This window comes from Nilaparvata lugens, chromosome X (assembly GCF_014356525.2).
Source record: "Nilaparvata lugens isolate BPH chromosome X, ASM1435652v1, whole genome shotgun sequence".
Classification (NCBI taxonomy): domain Eukaryota; kingdom Metazoa; phylum Arthropoda; class Insecta; order Hemiptera; family Delphacidae; genus Nilaparvata; species Nilaparvata lugens.
In genome coordinates this window covers 88,095,481-88,111,994 of record NC_052518.1, presented here as the reverse complement: position 1 = coordinate 88,111,994, position 16,514 = coordinate 88,095,481, and the positions used below count along the sequence as shown (strand labels likewise).

The 16,514-nt window shown below is 34.8% G+C and overlaps 1 protein-coding gene across 1 annotated transcript in view; it reads right to left on the bottom strand.

The window, feature by feature from the left end:
• Positions 1 to 453: 453 nt before the first annotated feature.
• LOC111053269 (U3 small nucleolar RNA-associated protein 6 homolog) overlaps positions 454 to 16,514 on the bottom strand; it is a 29,766-nt gene continuing 13,705 nt past the window's right edge. Inside the window, exons 5-11 of the mRNA XM_022340118.2 lie at positions 15,549 to 15,708; positions 14,185 to 14,295; positions 12,636 to 12,837; positions 11,860 to 11,991; positions 10,200 to 10,454; positions 6,370 to 6,640; positions 454 to 852 (exon numbers count right to left, since the gene is read on the bottom strand). Of these exons, the coding sequence (XP_022195810.1) occupies positions 704 to 852; positions 6,370 to 6,640; positions 10,200 to 10,454; positions 11,860 to 11,991; positions 12,636 to 12,837; positions 14,185 to 14,295; positions 15,549 to 15,708 (1,280 nt within the window). The 3' untranslated portion in view covers positions 454 to 703. The remainder of the gene's footprint in view (positions 853 to 6,369; positions 6,641 to 10,199; positions 10,455 to 11,859; positions 11,992 to 12,635; positions 12,838 to 14,184; positions 14,296 to 15,548; positions 15,709 to 16,514) is intronic.

Here is a 16,514-nt window from a genome sequence, read left to right as displayed (position 1 = left end):
ACTTTCATGTCATACTTAATATAATTATTCTACAGTAATTCGTGAATAAGAAAAAATGTCTAGCAACTTATTAAATTCCATTAGCTGAATAAATAAAGAATAGTAAGTAAGTGTACCAATAATTGGTAATTAATTAATAAATATTTGGTAATACATAATTCACTTTGTCCGAGAACGAATAATAATTCATAATTCGAATAATAATCATAATTCATAATACCGGTCCCAAAATATATAGGATTCGATACTTATACATCTATATGATTAATCATGAATTGACAAACGCAATAATTAACTAAGTTACACATTCATAATTTATAACACATTTATAATATATATATATATATATATATATATATATATATATATATATATATATATATATATAGTATTTATATAGTATTTATATATATATATATATATATATATATATATATATATATATATATATATATATATATATATATAAATACTGATTTGGCAATAAAGGAACTATACATTTCAAAATTATATGAATAAGTTCATTTAGGATAGCAAAAAGTGGCAAGTACTTTGTTTATAGTTATGAAGTTATGGGATGGGAGTGTCAATTCAATCACTCATTTACACACACTTACAAATACAAATACAATAACAACAATCATAATACTGTATAATATAATTGAGATCTTCGGAAAACTGGATTCCGTGAATGTCAACCGATTTAGGGCTTCTTTAATTCCACGTTATATTCGTTTTTGAATTCTTCGATGAGAGAGTCATTCAGTTTGGAGCAGGCCTGGCCGTAGATGTCTGCAATATTTGAGTAATTGCCGTGTTTCTTCTCAAACTTGAAATAGTTCATCCACACATCTGAAAAAGTAAAGCACATCATAGAAGGCCTGTTCAGCTTACTAAGGTGGCCATTAACGACAGGAAAAGTGTGTACACACATGCTCGTCATGCATGTTGAGGCATCAGCGAAAGACTTTGAACAAAAAACGGCTGATTGACAGCGGCTTCTACTATTAAATAAAATAACATTAACAATAAATAAACCAATGGAAAATTTCAGTTATAATAATACAAAAATAATTTAGGTAGCCTCCAACAGAGCAGCGAAGAAAAATAAACAGAAAAAATCGAAAATACAAAACAATAACCTCAAAATAATATGGCGAAGCCTTTCCCTGGTGACAGAACAGTGTGTGTTCACACATGTTCAACACACTTGTCCTAACATGGTACATCTAAAAATTCGGTGGGTGTGATTGGGGATCCTACTCAAATTGAAAAAACTACTTTACAATGACTTTAAAAATCTGGTCCGCCATTTTGAATGCAAATTTATTTTTTAAATTGGAAGGTGGTCATGTGATACATGATTTCGATACGGAATTTCAAGGAAAAATGAATGGCGAAAACCGCAAATCGATATCTCAAACCGTTTAGAAGATATTCACACTATCAATCAATACCACTCATGTATTTCATTTCTGATTTGCATGGTACTGATTGATAATGTGAATATCTTCTGAACGGTTTACGATATCGATGTGCTGTTTTCGCCATTCATTTTTCCTTGAAATTCCGTATCGAAATCATGTATCTCATGACCACCTTCCTATTTAAAAAAAGTTGCATTCAAAATGGCGGATCCAAGATGGCGGACCAGATTTTTAAAGTCATAGTAAAGTAGTATTTTCAATTCGAGTAACATCACCAATCTCACCCACCTTGTAATCACTCCTTTTTATGATATACTAAGCCGTTCTCAGACTTTTTTCTCTCTTTTCTGCTTAGAATAGTATTGATTAATAATGTGAATATTTCCGAAACGGTTTGAGATATCGATATGCGGTTTTCGCCATTCATTTTTTTCTTCAAATTCCCTATCGAAATCATGTATCTCACGACCACCTTCCTATTTAAAAAAATGAAGTTGCATTCAATATGACAGACCAGATTTTTAAAGTAATTAAAAAGTAGTTTTTTCAATTTGAGTAGGATCCTCAATCATACCCACCGTCAAATTATGTTTTCCTACAGCTACCTCGGAAAGTTGCTGTTCCTGTACTGATTACAATACCCAAAGATTCACTTTTCCGCTCTAGTGCGGGAATAGCTATTTATGTATTAAGAGCGTAATGCGCGACTCTATCGCTCGCGCGGAGCGTGATAATTTTGCAAGAGCGATAAAGAAGCATTACGCGCGAATTACATACAAAATTTTTTCTACAACTGTCCAAACCTGTTAAATTACTTATATCAGCGGAGTTACAATTATCGACTTTTTAGGTTAAGATCTGACTTTTTGGCGAGCTGCTTACAATCAGCTGATTAGGAAGCGTAAAGAAACTCTTCTGCACATGCGCAAATGATTTGGGAGCGTAAAGTAAATCTACTGCGCTTGCGCGGATGGTTAGCGAGCGAAAAAGTAGATTCTCCTCAGAAATAAGCTTTTTTACGAGGAGAATTGAGTGTGTAAATGCTTTCTTTACGCGCAGTTGTAGAAAAAAAATTCTTCTGCACTCCAGTTTTGCAACATGGCAACACAAAATAGTTGGTGGGTTATATGGTGGATTAGTGCACGAAAACAAAAATTAAGTTGGTAACAATGACTGTGGTTAGATTTAGAAAAGAATCATTTCAATGGCTACCCTACATTTATGATAAAATCCCAATCTAGAAATCCAAAACAAGAATAATGTTCATCAAAATCATAATTAAATAATCATCATTTACGAATTCTCATTATTTAATAATAAATACTAGTTCTTTTCTATTGATAATTATTATTCAACTGCACGAAATGAGAAAAGTAGCAAATATACATTATAAAATTCGAATTTTGAGGTTAAATGATTACCGTTCGATATTCATATAAATAAAAATAATAAAAAACAACAATACTACAATAAATATTCTCTGTTGTCTATGTTATTTTTATAAATATTTTTCAGTTTACTTTGAGCATTTTTCTCGGTAATTTGAACAAAAGTCTAAATTTCTGAATCCTGCTTCAGTAGCTGGATGAAACAAACTTAGGTACGATTCTTCCCGCTAGGTTGCGCGCTTGTCGGTTCAGCCATCCAAAGACCTTAAAGATACCTCTTATCCTCTTTAACGTCTTTGCAGCCATCTTGCAGCCATCCCAATCAGCTGTTGGCATGTATTTTGAATGCGAATTTTTTGTTCTATCTGTATTTTTTCTGATTCTTGAATGAATAAAAATGAGAACTTTGGCTGAGAATTTTCAACTTCAATTGGATTATCAATTTTTAAATGAATTAAGGTTGTTATTAATAACAGCATCACACACACAAAGATTTGATGGATTTCAGCCATCATTTTACCCATAATCATTTAATCAACCACTTCTCATATTCAATGGTAACTGTAGGAAAAGTTTAATGTGAGCTGTAGGAAAAGTTTAATGTGAAATACGTGAGCAAAGTTCCTCTGCTGCACTCAAGAAGCCATAAACGTTTCTTTCAGTGCAGCAAACTGTCACTTTGTGCACTAGTTGCACAAATAACTATTGTGTATGAGATATTAAGCCGTTCTCGGACTTTTCACCCACTCTGTATATGCATATGCATTCATAAGCCAATAATAATTAAATACTTATATAATCAAGTATGTTCTGGAGCCACTGAATATTTTTGTTTGCTAGTTGGAATCAATTTTAGAAGCTTTTGGAGTTAAAAATTCGAGTTTAGCAGCCTATGACACATTTCAGATCATGTAAGCAGAACATTATCATACTATTCTGTTGGACTAGGCATATAAATTGTGATAAAAATCTTATCAACTACATTAATTTGAAGATAACCCAGAAACTTTTGCAAAGTCTTCGTCCTCAATATTTTTTATACATATTACTTTTGAACTGCCTTGGAGGCCTAAGAAGAATCAGTTATCACGCGATGTGAAAAAATGGTTGGTTAAAATTCTCAAACTAGGGGGCCCCCTCCTTGTTATAATTATTAATAATTATTTATAATTTATCATGTATAATGTACTTATGTCTTCTGCAAATATGAAGAGTACTTTGTCTTCATAATCCCAGCATGTATCTGTTTGTAAAACACCTATCTATAAACTAATCACATCAGGACTTAAAAGTAGCCCAGTTTGGCGGCGTGCAACTTTGTCGTTTGGTGACAAAATCTCGGAAGTGCCAGTTTGTCGTTGCATGCACCGCCAAACTGGCACTCTAAGGAATACAGCCCAGTTTAACGGATGCAACTTTGTCGGTAGCCCACTTTGTCGTCAGCCCAGTTTGTCATCGTCCCGCCACTGACAAGCCTCCTCTCCAGCAGCCTGTACTTAAGCCAGTTCTCCATGATATGTGTACTATGCACTCTCAGATATCAGGTGTTGCATAGATTGAATTTGAACACATTGGCCACGGTCTGGGAACACGAAAAAGTTGTAAATTATTCTTGTTCCAGTGTTAAATTGTTCAATCACGTGACTGGTGCAAATTGTTCCCATGGAACATCGCTTCAGATCTTCGGTTCAAGTTTTTGGCGAGCACTTTTGAAATTAATTTCGACCAAAGAGTGTCATAGAGTAACTGCGTAAATATTAACAAAGGCCGCTGTAGTGTGTTATCATAATAACTATTTCAATTATAAAATTAATTTTATAGTTTAAAGCAATAGTACAAATCCAAATCAAGTAGCTGTTGCTGGTGCACGCAAATATTCTATGTTGGCTATAACAGATCGAAGAATACTTTATAGGTTCTAGGTTGGCTATGTTGTAAATGGAAACATTTTATTATTATTATTATTATTATCATAATGGTTTCAGGACAGGTTGATTTTTCATAATAGTTCGATAGACAATAGAATGGTTCTAAAATGTGAAGAAAACAGAAGATAGCTTGTTTTGCCTACACAAGCGCAGAGAAGCAAGCAGACATGCTACAATGCAATCGACCAATCAGAGCTCTTGAAATGTGAACTGTCACAATTTACCAGGCTTCGACTGTTGGCAGGAATTTGTTACTGGAACTAGTTTCTGGTACAGAATCTGTTAAAACTTTTCCCAAGGGACGCAAAACTTTTCACCGGGTAAATTGTGCATCGGACAATTTACCACATTTCATGTTCCCAAGACGGGCACATTGGCACAGAGGGTCAGAGGTGTATTGCTATGCTGTCGTCAGCTCAGCACACCTTACTACCCTGCGTCCTGAACCGGTTAAGGCCACACCACTCTTCACCTTTACACCTCAGCAGGGTGCCAGGGACAATGTCATTGGGGTCATCCACAAGACTTCTGTTCTTAACCTCTCCCTGCAACCATCTCAGTCTCCATAACTCCTTCACACTGCTTATTTCTTCCTGTTCATCAAGTCTTAAGTATATCTTTAACTTGAGGCGCCTTTGTGGAGGGTTAGCCAAATCTCTAGAGTCTGGGAGACCTCCATGAATTTGTTGCAACTGGGAAATGAACCTACATCTTCTCAACCCTCCTAAGATCTGGAGGCATGAATCCTCCTAAGGTCTGTTGGTCTCAATGTCCCAATAATCTTTCTCATAGTATCATTGGAAACTGTATCAATTTTCTCAACGTGTCTGCTACGGCTTTTATTATCAAAAAGTTCTCATCTATTGACAAATAGCCTAAACACACAACACCACTTGAGCCACTTGATTCATTCAAATTTGCTGGCGCCTTATTCCAAGCAGTAAAGTTTGAGTTCTGTCAAAAAACTGCTAAATTGCACCACCATTAATTTTGACAAAAAATATTTTTTCATAATAAATATAAAACCTGCACATAAAAGGTCGACAATATTTGTTTTGGAACATACCACATGTATGTATAAACATATATTTGATTTTCGAGCTCAAAATTTAAGTGATTTTATTCTATATTTTGTGAATATTTGAAGTTTGGTTTTTGTTTTAACGGAAGTTTCATTATCAATCTATCTAAATTTGAAATTCTTTGTTTTATTCTGATTCATAGTTTCAGATTGAAGATTTGGTGTTGAAATTGAAGTGAACATAACCTTCATAATATTTGGACGATTTGTGACAAAATCAGGAAATTGAAGAAGTTTTGGGCAATAGCCTGTTTTTTCTTTTCCGACTATTGTATTGTTCGCTCTATCTCATAAATAAATAAATAAAATAAATAAACTATGTTTAGTATAACGTTTACAGTGACTATCGTAAGATATTACATAATACATTTTTGATCATATATCAAGATATTTGAGCCCGTATTAGATTAGATCATCAGTGGTGTCCCATTGGTTTGCCACCATGGTAAAGTTTTCATCACAATGTTTTCTGATTTATTTGGTAATGGTTCTCTCCATCAGTACGACAAATAGAAATTTTAAAATAAGGATTTCATAGTACCTACCTATATTGTCAGCGCCGAATTCGACACACGGAAATATGTAGTACATGCGTATGTTTTCGATGCTCTTTCTGGGCTGAATAGTATCAAGCGCAATCATCTTTTGATGCAGCTGCATGGAAGTGGGAGGTTTTTGGACGATTTCGAAATAAAGCTTGCGAGCAGCAGCCAGTCCCTCGGTCAGAGCAACCCATTCCAGCCTAATTACTCTCAGCGGGTTGCATAAATTCGGCTGATCTATCTGATTTGAGCCCCTCTCCAGTAATTTATCAACCTGAAATTTCAATAAATCAATGAAAAATCAATTTTTTATGCTGAACATAGCTCTATTTTAGAAAATTATTGAAATGAAATTACCAAACTATTTTGCCATTTAAATACCGACATGCAGTAATTTATTTCAAGTAGCAAAACGAATTACTGGTTATTTACATACAGTAAAGAATCAGATGAATTTAGTGTTACAAGGCAAATAATATTACGTTATTGTTTAACAACTGATTACTTTTTTGGGAGGTGGTAGGTCCTGATTCAATAATTATCATCAATATATCGTATTGCGGGTCTACACATAAGACTAGCCATTTACCGCTTGTGTTCTCCCTTCACTAGGGTTACCGTCACACATTGGACTATTTTTCCTATCGTTGCTCATCGGACATCGCACATAAGATGTAGCCTATCGTAAGTCCAAAATCGATGTGTATGTAACTAGCCTAACAGATGGTGTTTCAATATCAGCTATAACTGCTTTCCAGCACTTGGGGCCACTAATGAGGGTAATGGGTAATGACGCGGAATCAGAGAACAATAGAGTATGGTAGTAAAGTTGAGAATTGGATGGTTTAAATGACAAATGCGCACAACTGTAATTTTGTGACATATGCGCACAACTGTAATTTTGTGACATGCGCAAAACTTTGATAAAGGGTATAGAAAGGTTCTCGTCTACCTGCTGAGTTACCATTCAGGTACCATGACGAACCGGAAATAAATTCATAATACTCAGTATATCAGTCGGCTTTTGACATTTTGTTTCTTAAATCTTTAGTTTTTAGATATAGCTCATTTTCACGAATAACCTGAATTTAGGTTTTTAGGTTATTTAGGTAAATAGGTGAGACTGTCTTTTTGAAAATTTGAAAGATAAATTCTAGGCTCATTTAATATTTTGTTCTGGAGATCATGTTAGGAATTAGATAGTAGGAATAATGTATAGATATACATTTAAATAATATACTTTTTATGAGAAATTCATTACAATGTAATATTTTCATAGCAATTATTGTTTTCCATCATACTTCTTCCAGGTTTTGCACTAATTATTATTATACTTTTGTTGTGTGAAGCCACAAATTGTGAGCAGTGCTCAAGTGGCATACAACATGTCATTTTAAGAATGGAGTCACATGAATGCTCTAAAAAACTCCTCAATGGTATAAGGACAAGCCTCTACCAGTGTCCTAATTATCTTTGATACGAATAACTTATAGCTGCTACACATCCTTATATCCTCTGGAATGCAATTAAAACACTTGAGTCCTGAATAATACGGCCCCTTTTCGAGAAGAGTCAGTCTATTGATAGGGAACTAGAATAAACCTGTATTTTCACCTCGTGTTTCATAAGTATAACAAATTCGGTTAGCATTAAATATATTTTTGTTTTTTAAACACAAACAACACAACTTCAAGGAAGTATATCGCTGGAACTGTGAGTCGATGGAGTGCTTTGAATATGGTCTTACAGGAGAAAGATGGAGAAAAAACTTAATAAAATTTGTCTTGCTTTGATTGAGCTTCAAGGAATTATCATAAAACCATCCATTGAGCTGCTGCATAGCAATCTTAGCCTTCTCAATGACATCTTGATGGTTGATTCCTTCAAGTAAGATTGTTGGGTCGTCAGCATACAACACCAATTTACTATCAACATTGTAGGGCAAGTCGTTGACAAATATATTAAACAATGTATGGAGCCCTGAGGAACCCCTCACTTAACCAGCTGCCATTCAGAAAGTACCTGAGAGCCCTTACAATCATTTTTCACAGCCTGGTATCCATCCACAAGATAGGATCTCAAAAAACCTCTGAATGACCTCTAAATCCATATTTATTTATTTATTTATTCTTACAGAAATCTAGGAGTGCAACAGGCATAACAGCCCAAACGCACTCATGAATACAGGAAATACATCATTAAAAATTATTATAAAGAAAAAAAATTAAATAAATACTGAAAAGTAATAAAAGAGAAGGATTAAAATGGTACATGTGAAAAAAGTATTATAGCTACTTGGAGAAAGAATAGATTAATAAATGTTAATGGTAATTCATAAAACTAAATTTTGATTATTCAATAAGATTAATTATAACCACATAAGATAACAAAATATAACCTACGTATTACATAAGGTTAATTATAAGAGAAGTGATGAAAAAACTATAGAAAACAAGAGAGCAAAAAGGAAGTGGAAAAAATATTAGAAGTTAGTGGAAAAAGGGTGACCATGGAGAGAACAAAGGAGAGAACGGTGATCATAGAGGAATAAACAAGAAAGTACCTTCCGTCTGGATGCCAAAGTCTCATGCTGCGCAACACACCAGTTGGAAACCCCAAGGGACAAGGACGATTCTTTTTTCTACAAAATAACAATCTCAAAACTTTATTCTGAACAACTTCAATCTCATGTGTCAGACCCATCTGATGGGGATATTCAAGCTTACTCAAAAGGAGTTCATGATCGACCATCTCGAACGCTCTGGATAAGTCACAGAAGACACCCACAGCCCTCCGCGACCCATCCAGAGCCCCCAACAAATCGGATATAACATCAAACGTGGCCGACTTAGTTGATGCACCCCTTCTGAAACCATATTGTTTATTATAAAGACTCCTTTCACTCTCCAAGTAAGCGGACATCTGTTGAAAAATAACCCTTTCGAAAGTCTTGGAGAAACTAATTGATTCACATTTCAGGTATTATCAATAATATTGTGGTTGAAGGAGGGTAGGATGGCTGGTGCTACTGTCTTAGCACAGGGATAAGCATGGGATTTTCCGTTGAAAGATCCACAGCTGCAAAAACACAGCACAGAGAATCTTTATTTAGCTGGCACTATTGATCAAGTACAGGATATGAGCCTGGTTTATTTCTATGTTAGCACCTATTTCTTTCATTGTCCCATGTGACAACACAGTGATACCATATTTCGTTATTAAAATGAAAGTAGATATTCTGGATTAGCATAGAGCAGAACTATCTTGGGTTAACAAGTGGATCATACAGGATGAAACTCGGGTTTCTCCATTGAAGGCATCTTTGAGATTTTTTCTCAATAGAAATACTATTTTTGTAAAATATTTAGACTAAATAGGATAGTTGCAGATTGATAGTTGTCAAAAAGATTATTATCATTCATAAATTTAGCTACTTGTTTTTGAATTAGATATTCTAAAGATTAAATATTGCACAATAGGCTGATGGAGCGGAAATCTCTCACTTCCAGAGAATTAGGAATCTTAGGTAGGCTATAGGCTTGATAACTGCATCTTTCATACCAAAGGAAAATAGCTAGTGGAAATCGATTGGTTGAAAATATGCAGAATAATGGGATAAATTTAATCAAAAATATTTTGATCATTATTATCAAAGTCTAGTTTTAGGCCATAGTCTTTTTCAAACGGTTAGCCCTTTCCAAATGGATACTGACTTTTCTATTCTCATTAATACTGATACAGTAAAACCGAAGACCATAATTTAGTAACAAGTAGAATAGGTGAGAGCGTTTCAGCTAACTTTTTTTATAGCTGCAGTGCAAAGCACGGGTTACCTTATCGGGGTCACTGAGCTGCCAGTATGGCAGCATCAGCTTCCAAAGCGGAAGCGAGTTCTCCTGCAGACATGTGTTTGCCTGTTCAAAGATGGCCTCAACAGCAGAATCGTCACCCCACGTCATGTTCAGACTGAGACGCTTGTCCCAAAGCGCAATACTAGAGCTGTGTTTCTCTGTCGCCTTCTCTAGGACCTGGCGCAGTGTGTCCCAAGTTGTACTCTTTGAGGATGTACTCTTGTCACCTGAATTCTCCTGCAATACAATAATTTCAGTTATTATAATATACATGCTATAATGTATAGGCTATACATAAATAGTCAATAGTCTTTATTAGATGTTCTAAAAACAACATTTTTGAAAACTATCTAAAAAGATGTAATTTAAACAAACTAATTACATTTTTATAAAAATAAATTGGCAATTTTAGAAACATTTGCAATTCTAAAAAATAAATAATGAATTATTAGTCATACAAAAACACATAAATCATTATACAACGCTAGTGGTTCTCGAGATGATGAGAAATAAGATACAAACTCGCAATAATTTGATCAGCAAACTCGCAAGTGGTCCTGCGAAAATCAGCTCTGACATTAGTCTACAGTGTTGCAGAGTACTGCGCACCAGTCTGTCATGAGAGCAGCCATACCAAATTAATAGATGTTGAGCTAAATAAGACAATGCGTGAAGTTTCTGAATCACTGCCGGCCACACCTCAACATTGGCTACCTGTACTCTCGCACATAGAACCGCTAGATCTCCTCCGCACAAAATCTACCAGTAGATTATGGGATCAGATAGAGAGAAATCAGTCTCTCCCCATTCATCAATTTCTTGACGCTCAACCAGTTTTGACACTGAAATCCCGTAAAGCTCCATGGCTGAGCTGCAGAATGAGTAATCAGCAAGCCTTGACTGCATGGCAAGAGCGATGCCAACTGTTGGGAGGTGAGAATAGAGATAGGATCAACGTATCTTCCCTCTCGACGGGTTTCTCTCTGCCTAGGAAAAATGGGTGCGCCTCAATAGGGTAAGAACTGGTTGCAGTAGGGTAAAAGCGACAATCCATAAATGGGGTCTTGCGGAGTCAGCAGATTGTGAGTGCGGTGAAATGAAAACGCTCCACCATATTACCGATGAGTGCCCACTATATAGTTTCCCAACTGGGGCTGCAGGTCTCCTCACTCTTAATCCAGATGCTCTCCAGTGGCTGAGTGACCTGGAAGTACCAATCTAAAAGTTGTGTTTATATGTGCTTTTCATGTAACTTTATTTAAAAAAAATTTGGACAAAGCTACTCAACTGTCAAGCATATAATTTCAATTATTATTGTTAACATTTCAAGAATTCAAAGTTGAAACATGTAACAAATGAAAAAATATAAGTTATAAAGGGTAATCTGATTTGTAACTTTTACGTACAATCCTAATTTAACTTAATAAAATAGCTGTCACTTTCAGAACGTAAACTCTCAGATGAAATTTATCTATCAAAAGGGTACAGAAAAGCTAGTCAGTACGTTCAACTACACCTACTTAGTACTAAAATAAATTGATGATTTTTTCCAATTGAAACAGCATGAGAAACTGGTCATTTTACAGCTTAAATGAGTTAGTTTCAGTGAATATAGTTCAAATGAAAGCAATTGAATGTGTACCTGAGGTGGGAATTCATCCAACTCTTCAGGAGTTGAGTCGTCTTGGCTGCCCGATGTCTGCTTCTTTGTGTCATCAACTTGCGACTTTTTCAACGGTTCAAAAGACGGCATGTCTTTCCGGAGCTGCTCGATCTATTATTTAATAAACACGAGAACTAGATGAGCATTGCAACATTTATTCGTATCAAGGCTGTGCAACAGGTATTTGGGAAATCTTTACTGGTGACATTATTCAAAGCTTTCCAATTTGGATACTATCAAGTTATCAGAATGGAAACATTTCTAAGGGTAATTTTTATTACCTTTTGAGAGAAAATGTAACTGTAGTAACATTCGCTGATGACGGCCATACACCAGATGATTATAATACATATTATTCGAATTAGTTATAATATACATGTTGTTAATAACATCTATTCTGTAATAAGTTTCAATACAAGATGGTTAACAGAAGTTTTTCATTACTTTTTAAGACATAACAATGAAACGTTGCAATTATGACAATCCCTTTAGGTTAGGTTATGCTCTGTGCGGTTTCACAATGATTTCATTTGATTTGACCCAGCTGACTTTTTATTTTATTTCTACTAGTATTTCTCTTTTAATTAATTTCAAATTTGACTCACTGAAGTTCTTACTTGACTAAATTGAAACTTAATTTTTTAATCATACCGGTATGCTCAAGATTGAGTTAATAAAAGAATTGTATCTGTAACACAGACTGATATTGGAATATTATTCTTTTTTATGAACAGAGATGTAATAAATGCACTCACCCATAGCAGATAGTACTTTTCTGACAGATTGTTAGCTTCATCAGCGTCACTGAAAGCTTGGAAATTCAGCTTTCTCTTGTAATTAGGAAACGGGAACTGAACGTTGTCATTCAGCACCTTGATTAATGTCGCAAGGTACATACTCCACATTTTCTCTGTATTCACGTTCTTCAATGCTGTTTTGTACTCACTGACGCAGTTGCTGTGAATTACAAAAGTGTTGTCCTTAATTCATATGATAAAACTGGATAATTCATTGGAAAATAAAATATTTCTGTTGTCAATATCTGCAACTGCAGTTTCATAATATTTAGGGTATTTCTCCGCAATTTAAATAATTCTTACTACACATATCTACGATTTATAGATATCACTATAATTTCTACTAATAATACAAAAGAAAAATATTTCACTGTGGAAATAGTAGAACAGGCTATCCTTAAACAGTACACTAAATGACATTTCGAAACCAATGATAGTCACTATGAATGTAACATTTTGGCAGAAATACGACGAGTAGACTACTAAATATCTACTACATACAGCTGTAAATTTAAAGGGAAGAGACAGCACTCTCCTCTGTAAGGGGTCAGCCTTGTAACCTATCAATTTAATATTACTCAAGTATTACAAGTTACAATGTAAAGTAATATTGTTATTAAGAACACCCCCATACAATGAATTTTTCTTCGTATCGTGAGCTCCACTATATTGGGTTCAACTGTAAAAATTCTCACCAAAGTTTTTATGGATCCACGAATGGATTTCAAGAAGTTTCAGAAGTGATGTTATATAAGTATATTGTTTCTAAGTTGAAAGCACAGATGCCTGAATTTATCAATTAAATCAAAGACAACTACAATATACTAAAATCTGCTCGTCTAGAATAGCAATAAATTTGAATAGTTTATGATGAAATATTTAACAAATAGTAATTTATTAAACGAGATTCTGAATTCTGAGCAATAACAAACTATATTCAATACCGTATGTAAAATTGGAATTTCATATAGGTTCATATATGGATGATGAAAAGGAAGATAATGGACCTAATGGTAAATAAAATTAGTTTCAGGTGGGTTTTGATTTTTGAACCAGCAGAAAATTATTTTTAAGCAGATAAATAGTTATGTTATTAATTATATTGTTTATAGCACAGCGCCAATTAAACAAGAGTACCATACGCTCGTAACTTTGGTTCCAGCTGCAGTGTAGGCCTACTGTTGCGGGTTCTCTCTGCTCATAACACAAAAATATCTCAATTTTTTAAAATTTCTTCAAAAAGCTATTTTGGTGAGATTTGGGCTGGTTTGCACTAATCGTATAATATTTTAGGGCTGTCTTAATAGACGAATTCAAGCCTAGATTGCTGTGCTGATCCAACCACATTACTACAAACATTCTAATTAGTTATTGATAACCGATAATATCCTGTTATGCAAAAATACAGTTCTTGAAATAGTTTATAATTACGTCATTGAAATGATAGAATAAAAAGAGTCTAAAACAACTAATTTTGATTGCGTTTTCGAACTTAATGAAAATTTACCTTAATCTTTCTTTTGCAGAAGATTTCTCCTTGTTATTAGTATTATACAGAGCCATTTTGGCTACAGTATCCCAAGTGACTTCTTCTTTGGGGAACTTCTCCTGCATATCACTACAAGAGAAAAAGTAAATAAACATAATTCAATTCAATTTTATTCAGAAATAAATACATTACAAACTAAATTATAAACATCATTGCAAGTGTAAACATTTTTAAATGTAATACTAATATTGTAATATACTGAAGCAGCGTCCGCACACAAGCATGATAAACGGATTTGGAGTGACCAGCACCCAGAATGCAAGTCATAATCTAGCTGCCCAAATGCGTGCCCAGTGACAGCCATCACATGTATAGCTCCATGGGTCCAGGGATGTTTCGTAGAAAACCAGGAAAACACTTGTTTTTCCAATATTTATTGACAAGATGTTATTGTCGAACCAGTTTCTCAACTTTACTAGGTCTACAGAAGCTCTGTTGAAAGTCTCATTCCAAGAAAACACCTGTGCGGTATCATCGGCAAAAAGTACAGCTGACCATGTCCATGTAGGTTCAACTTCGAAAATATTATTGATATAAATCAAATAGAGTAGTGGACCCAAAAGGTATTTCCCTGCACAACACCATAATCAACCCCGGTCAAACCACTGTCCACACCATTCAATGGACATTTTTATTTTCTATCCTCAAAATAGCTTTTAAACCAGTTTGGAGAATTATTTTTTTAAACCTATTGCTTCAAGTTTATTAGCTGTTTATTTCGATCTATTGAGTCAAACGCTATTCTCACTCCCACAAGCACATATCTAGAGCTCATGTGGGCATCATACTCAGCAAGAACCAAATCCTCTCTAGAGGATTCTAGGTCAGTCCCTCAAGAACATCCTGGCCAATACTCAGGGTCAGAAATAATGTTTTGCTGGCCAAAAAGATCACCAGGCCCCATTCTTTTGAATATCTAATTTGAGACAATTTGTTATTTCTGGACATTCTGGTGCTATCAGTATTGAATTTCAAACAACTACTTATAATAAAATGATCATAATCAGGGCTGGGTCACACTTCACACTGGGGTTGAGTAGCATCAACTGTCATCATTGATGTTACTTAGCGCTCAGTCCAATCAGTAGAATAGAGTATACATTTAATCTCAAAGCATCATTTGAGCTATTTGATATTTGTTTAATGCTGGAACGAATGGATCATTATCGAAAGTGATCAAATCCCTGATCATAGATAAATGGGAAACATTTCGATGGTTAAAGAGTTTTTCAAGTTTGGTTCATAAATAAGAAGTACATACTCACCTCTCTACCTAACCATCAGCTTTCAATATTTTAAGGAATAGTATTTTCATTACTCACGCTACGATTTTGTTCTGGAGATTGGCGGTGAATTCGTAGGGCTTAGCGCGTTCCAACAGCTGAACCATGATTTGCACATTGTTAATTTTTCTGACAGCAATGTCGTAGATAGCATCAAGGGGAGCGTAGATCGATTCATCTGGATTGGGCGTGGATTTATCTAGAATCAATCATTGATATTTGAGCCATTAACACGCACTAGTCCTTCCCAAATAAAAGACAATGTCGAACATTCTGGAAGGTGGTTGTTTTTGAAACATAAATAGTTTTCTAGTATTTTCATGTGAATGTGTTTTAAAAAATGAATATTATTATAGTCCAGTTAAAGAAGGAGAGGAATATTGGAGAATAACCAATTCAGAGCTAAACCAATTCAACGGTTTAGGTGGTTTGGACATACACATGTAGAATGAATGAGAACAGAATGCCTAAAATGATATTCAAGGAGAGGCTACATTCAAGAAGGAAGAGAATAAGGAAGGAAGACCGAAAATAAGGTGGGAGGATGAATTGATTTCATAGTGAGAGCAGTGAAATGGGAATTTCATAGTGGGAGCAGTGAAATGGGAATTTCATAGTGGGAGCAGTGAAATGGGAATTTCATAGTGGGAGCAGTGAAATGGGAATTTCATAGTGGGAGCAGTGAAATGGGAATTCATAGTGGGAGCAGTGAAATGGGAATTTCATAGTGGGAGCAGTGAAATGGGAATTTCATAGTGGGAGCAGTGAAATGGGAATTTCATAGTGGGAGCAGTGAAATGGGAATTTCATAGTGGGAGCAGTGAAATGGGAATTTCATAGTGGGAGCAGTGAAATGGGAATTTCATAGTGGGAGCAGTGAAATGGGAATTTCATAGTGGGAGCAGTGAAATGGGAATTTCATAGTGGGAGCAGTGATAATTGAGTCTCATACAATTTAATAATAACAAATTAAATCAATTTTTGAGACGATCTCCAAAAAATGGG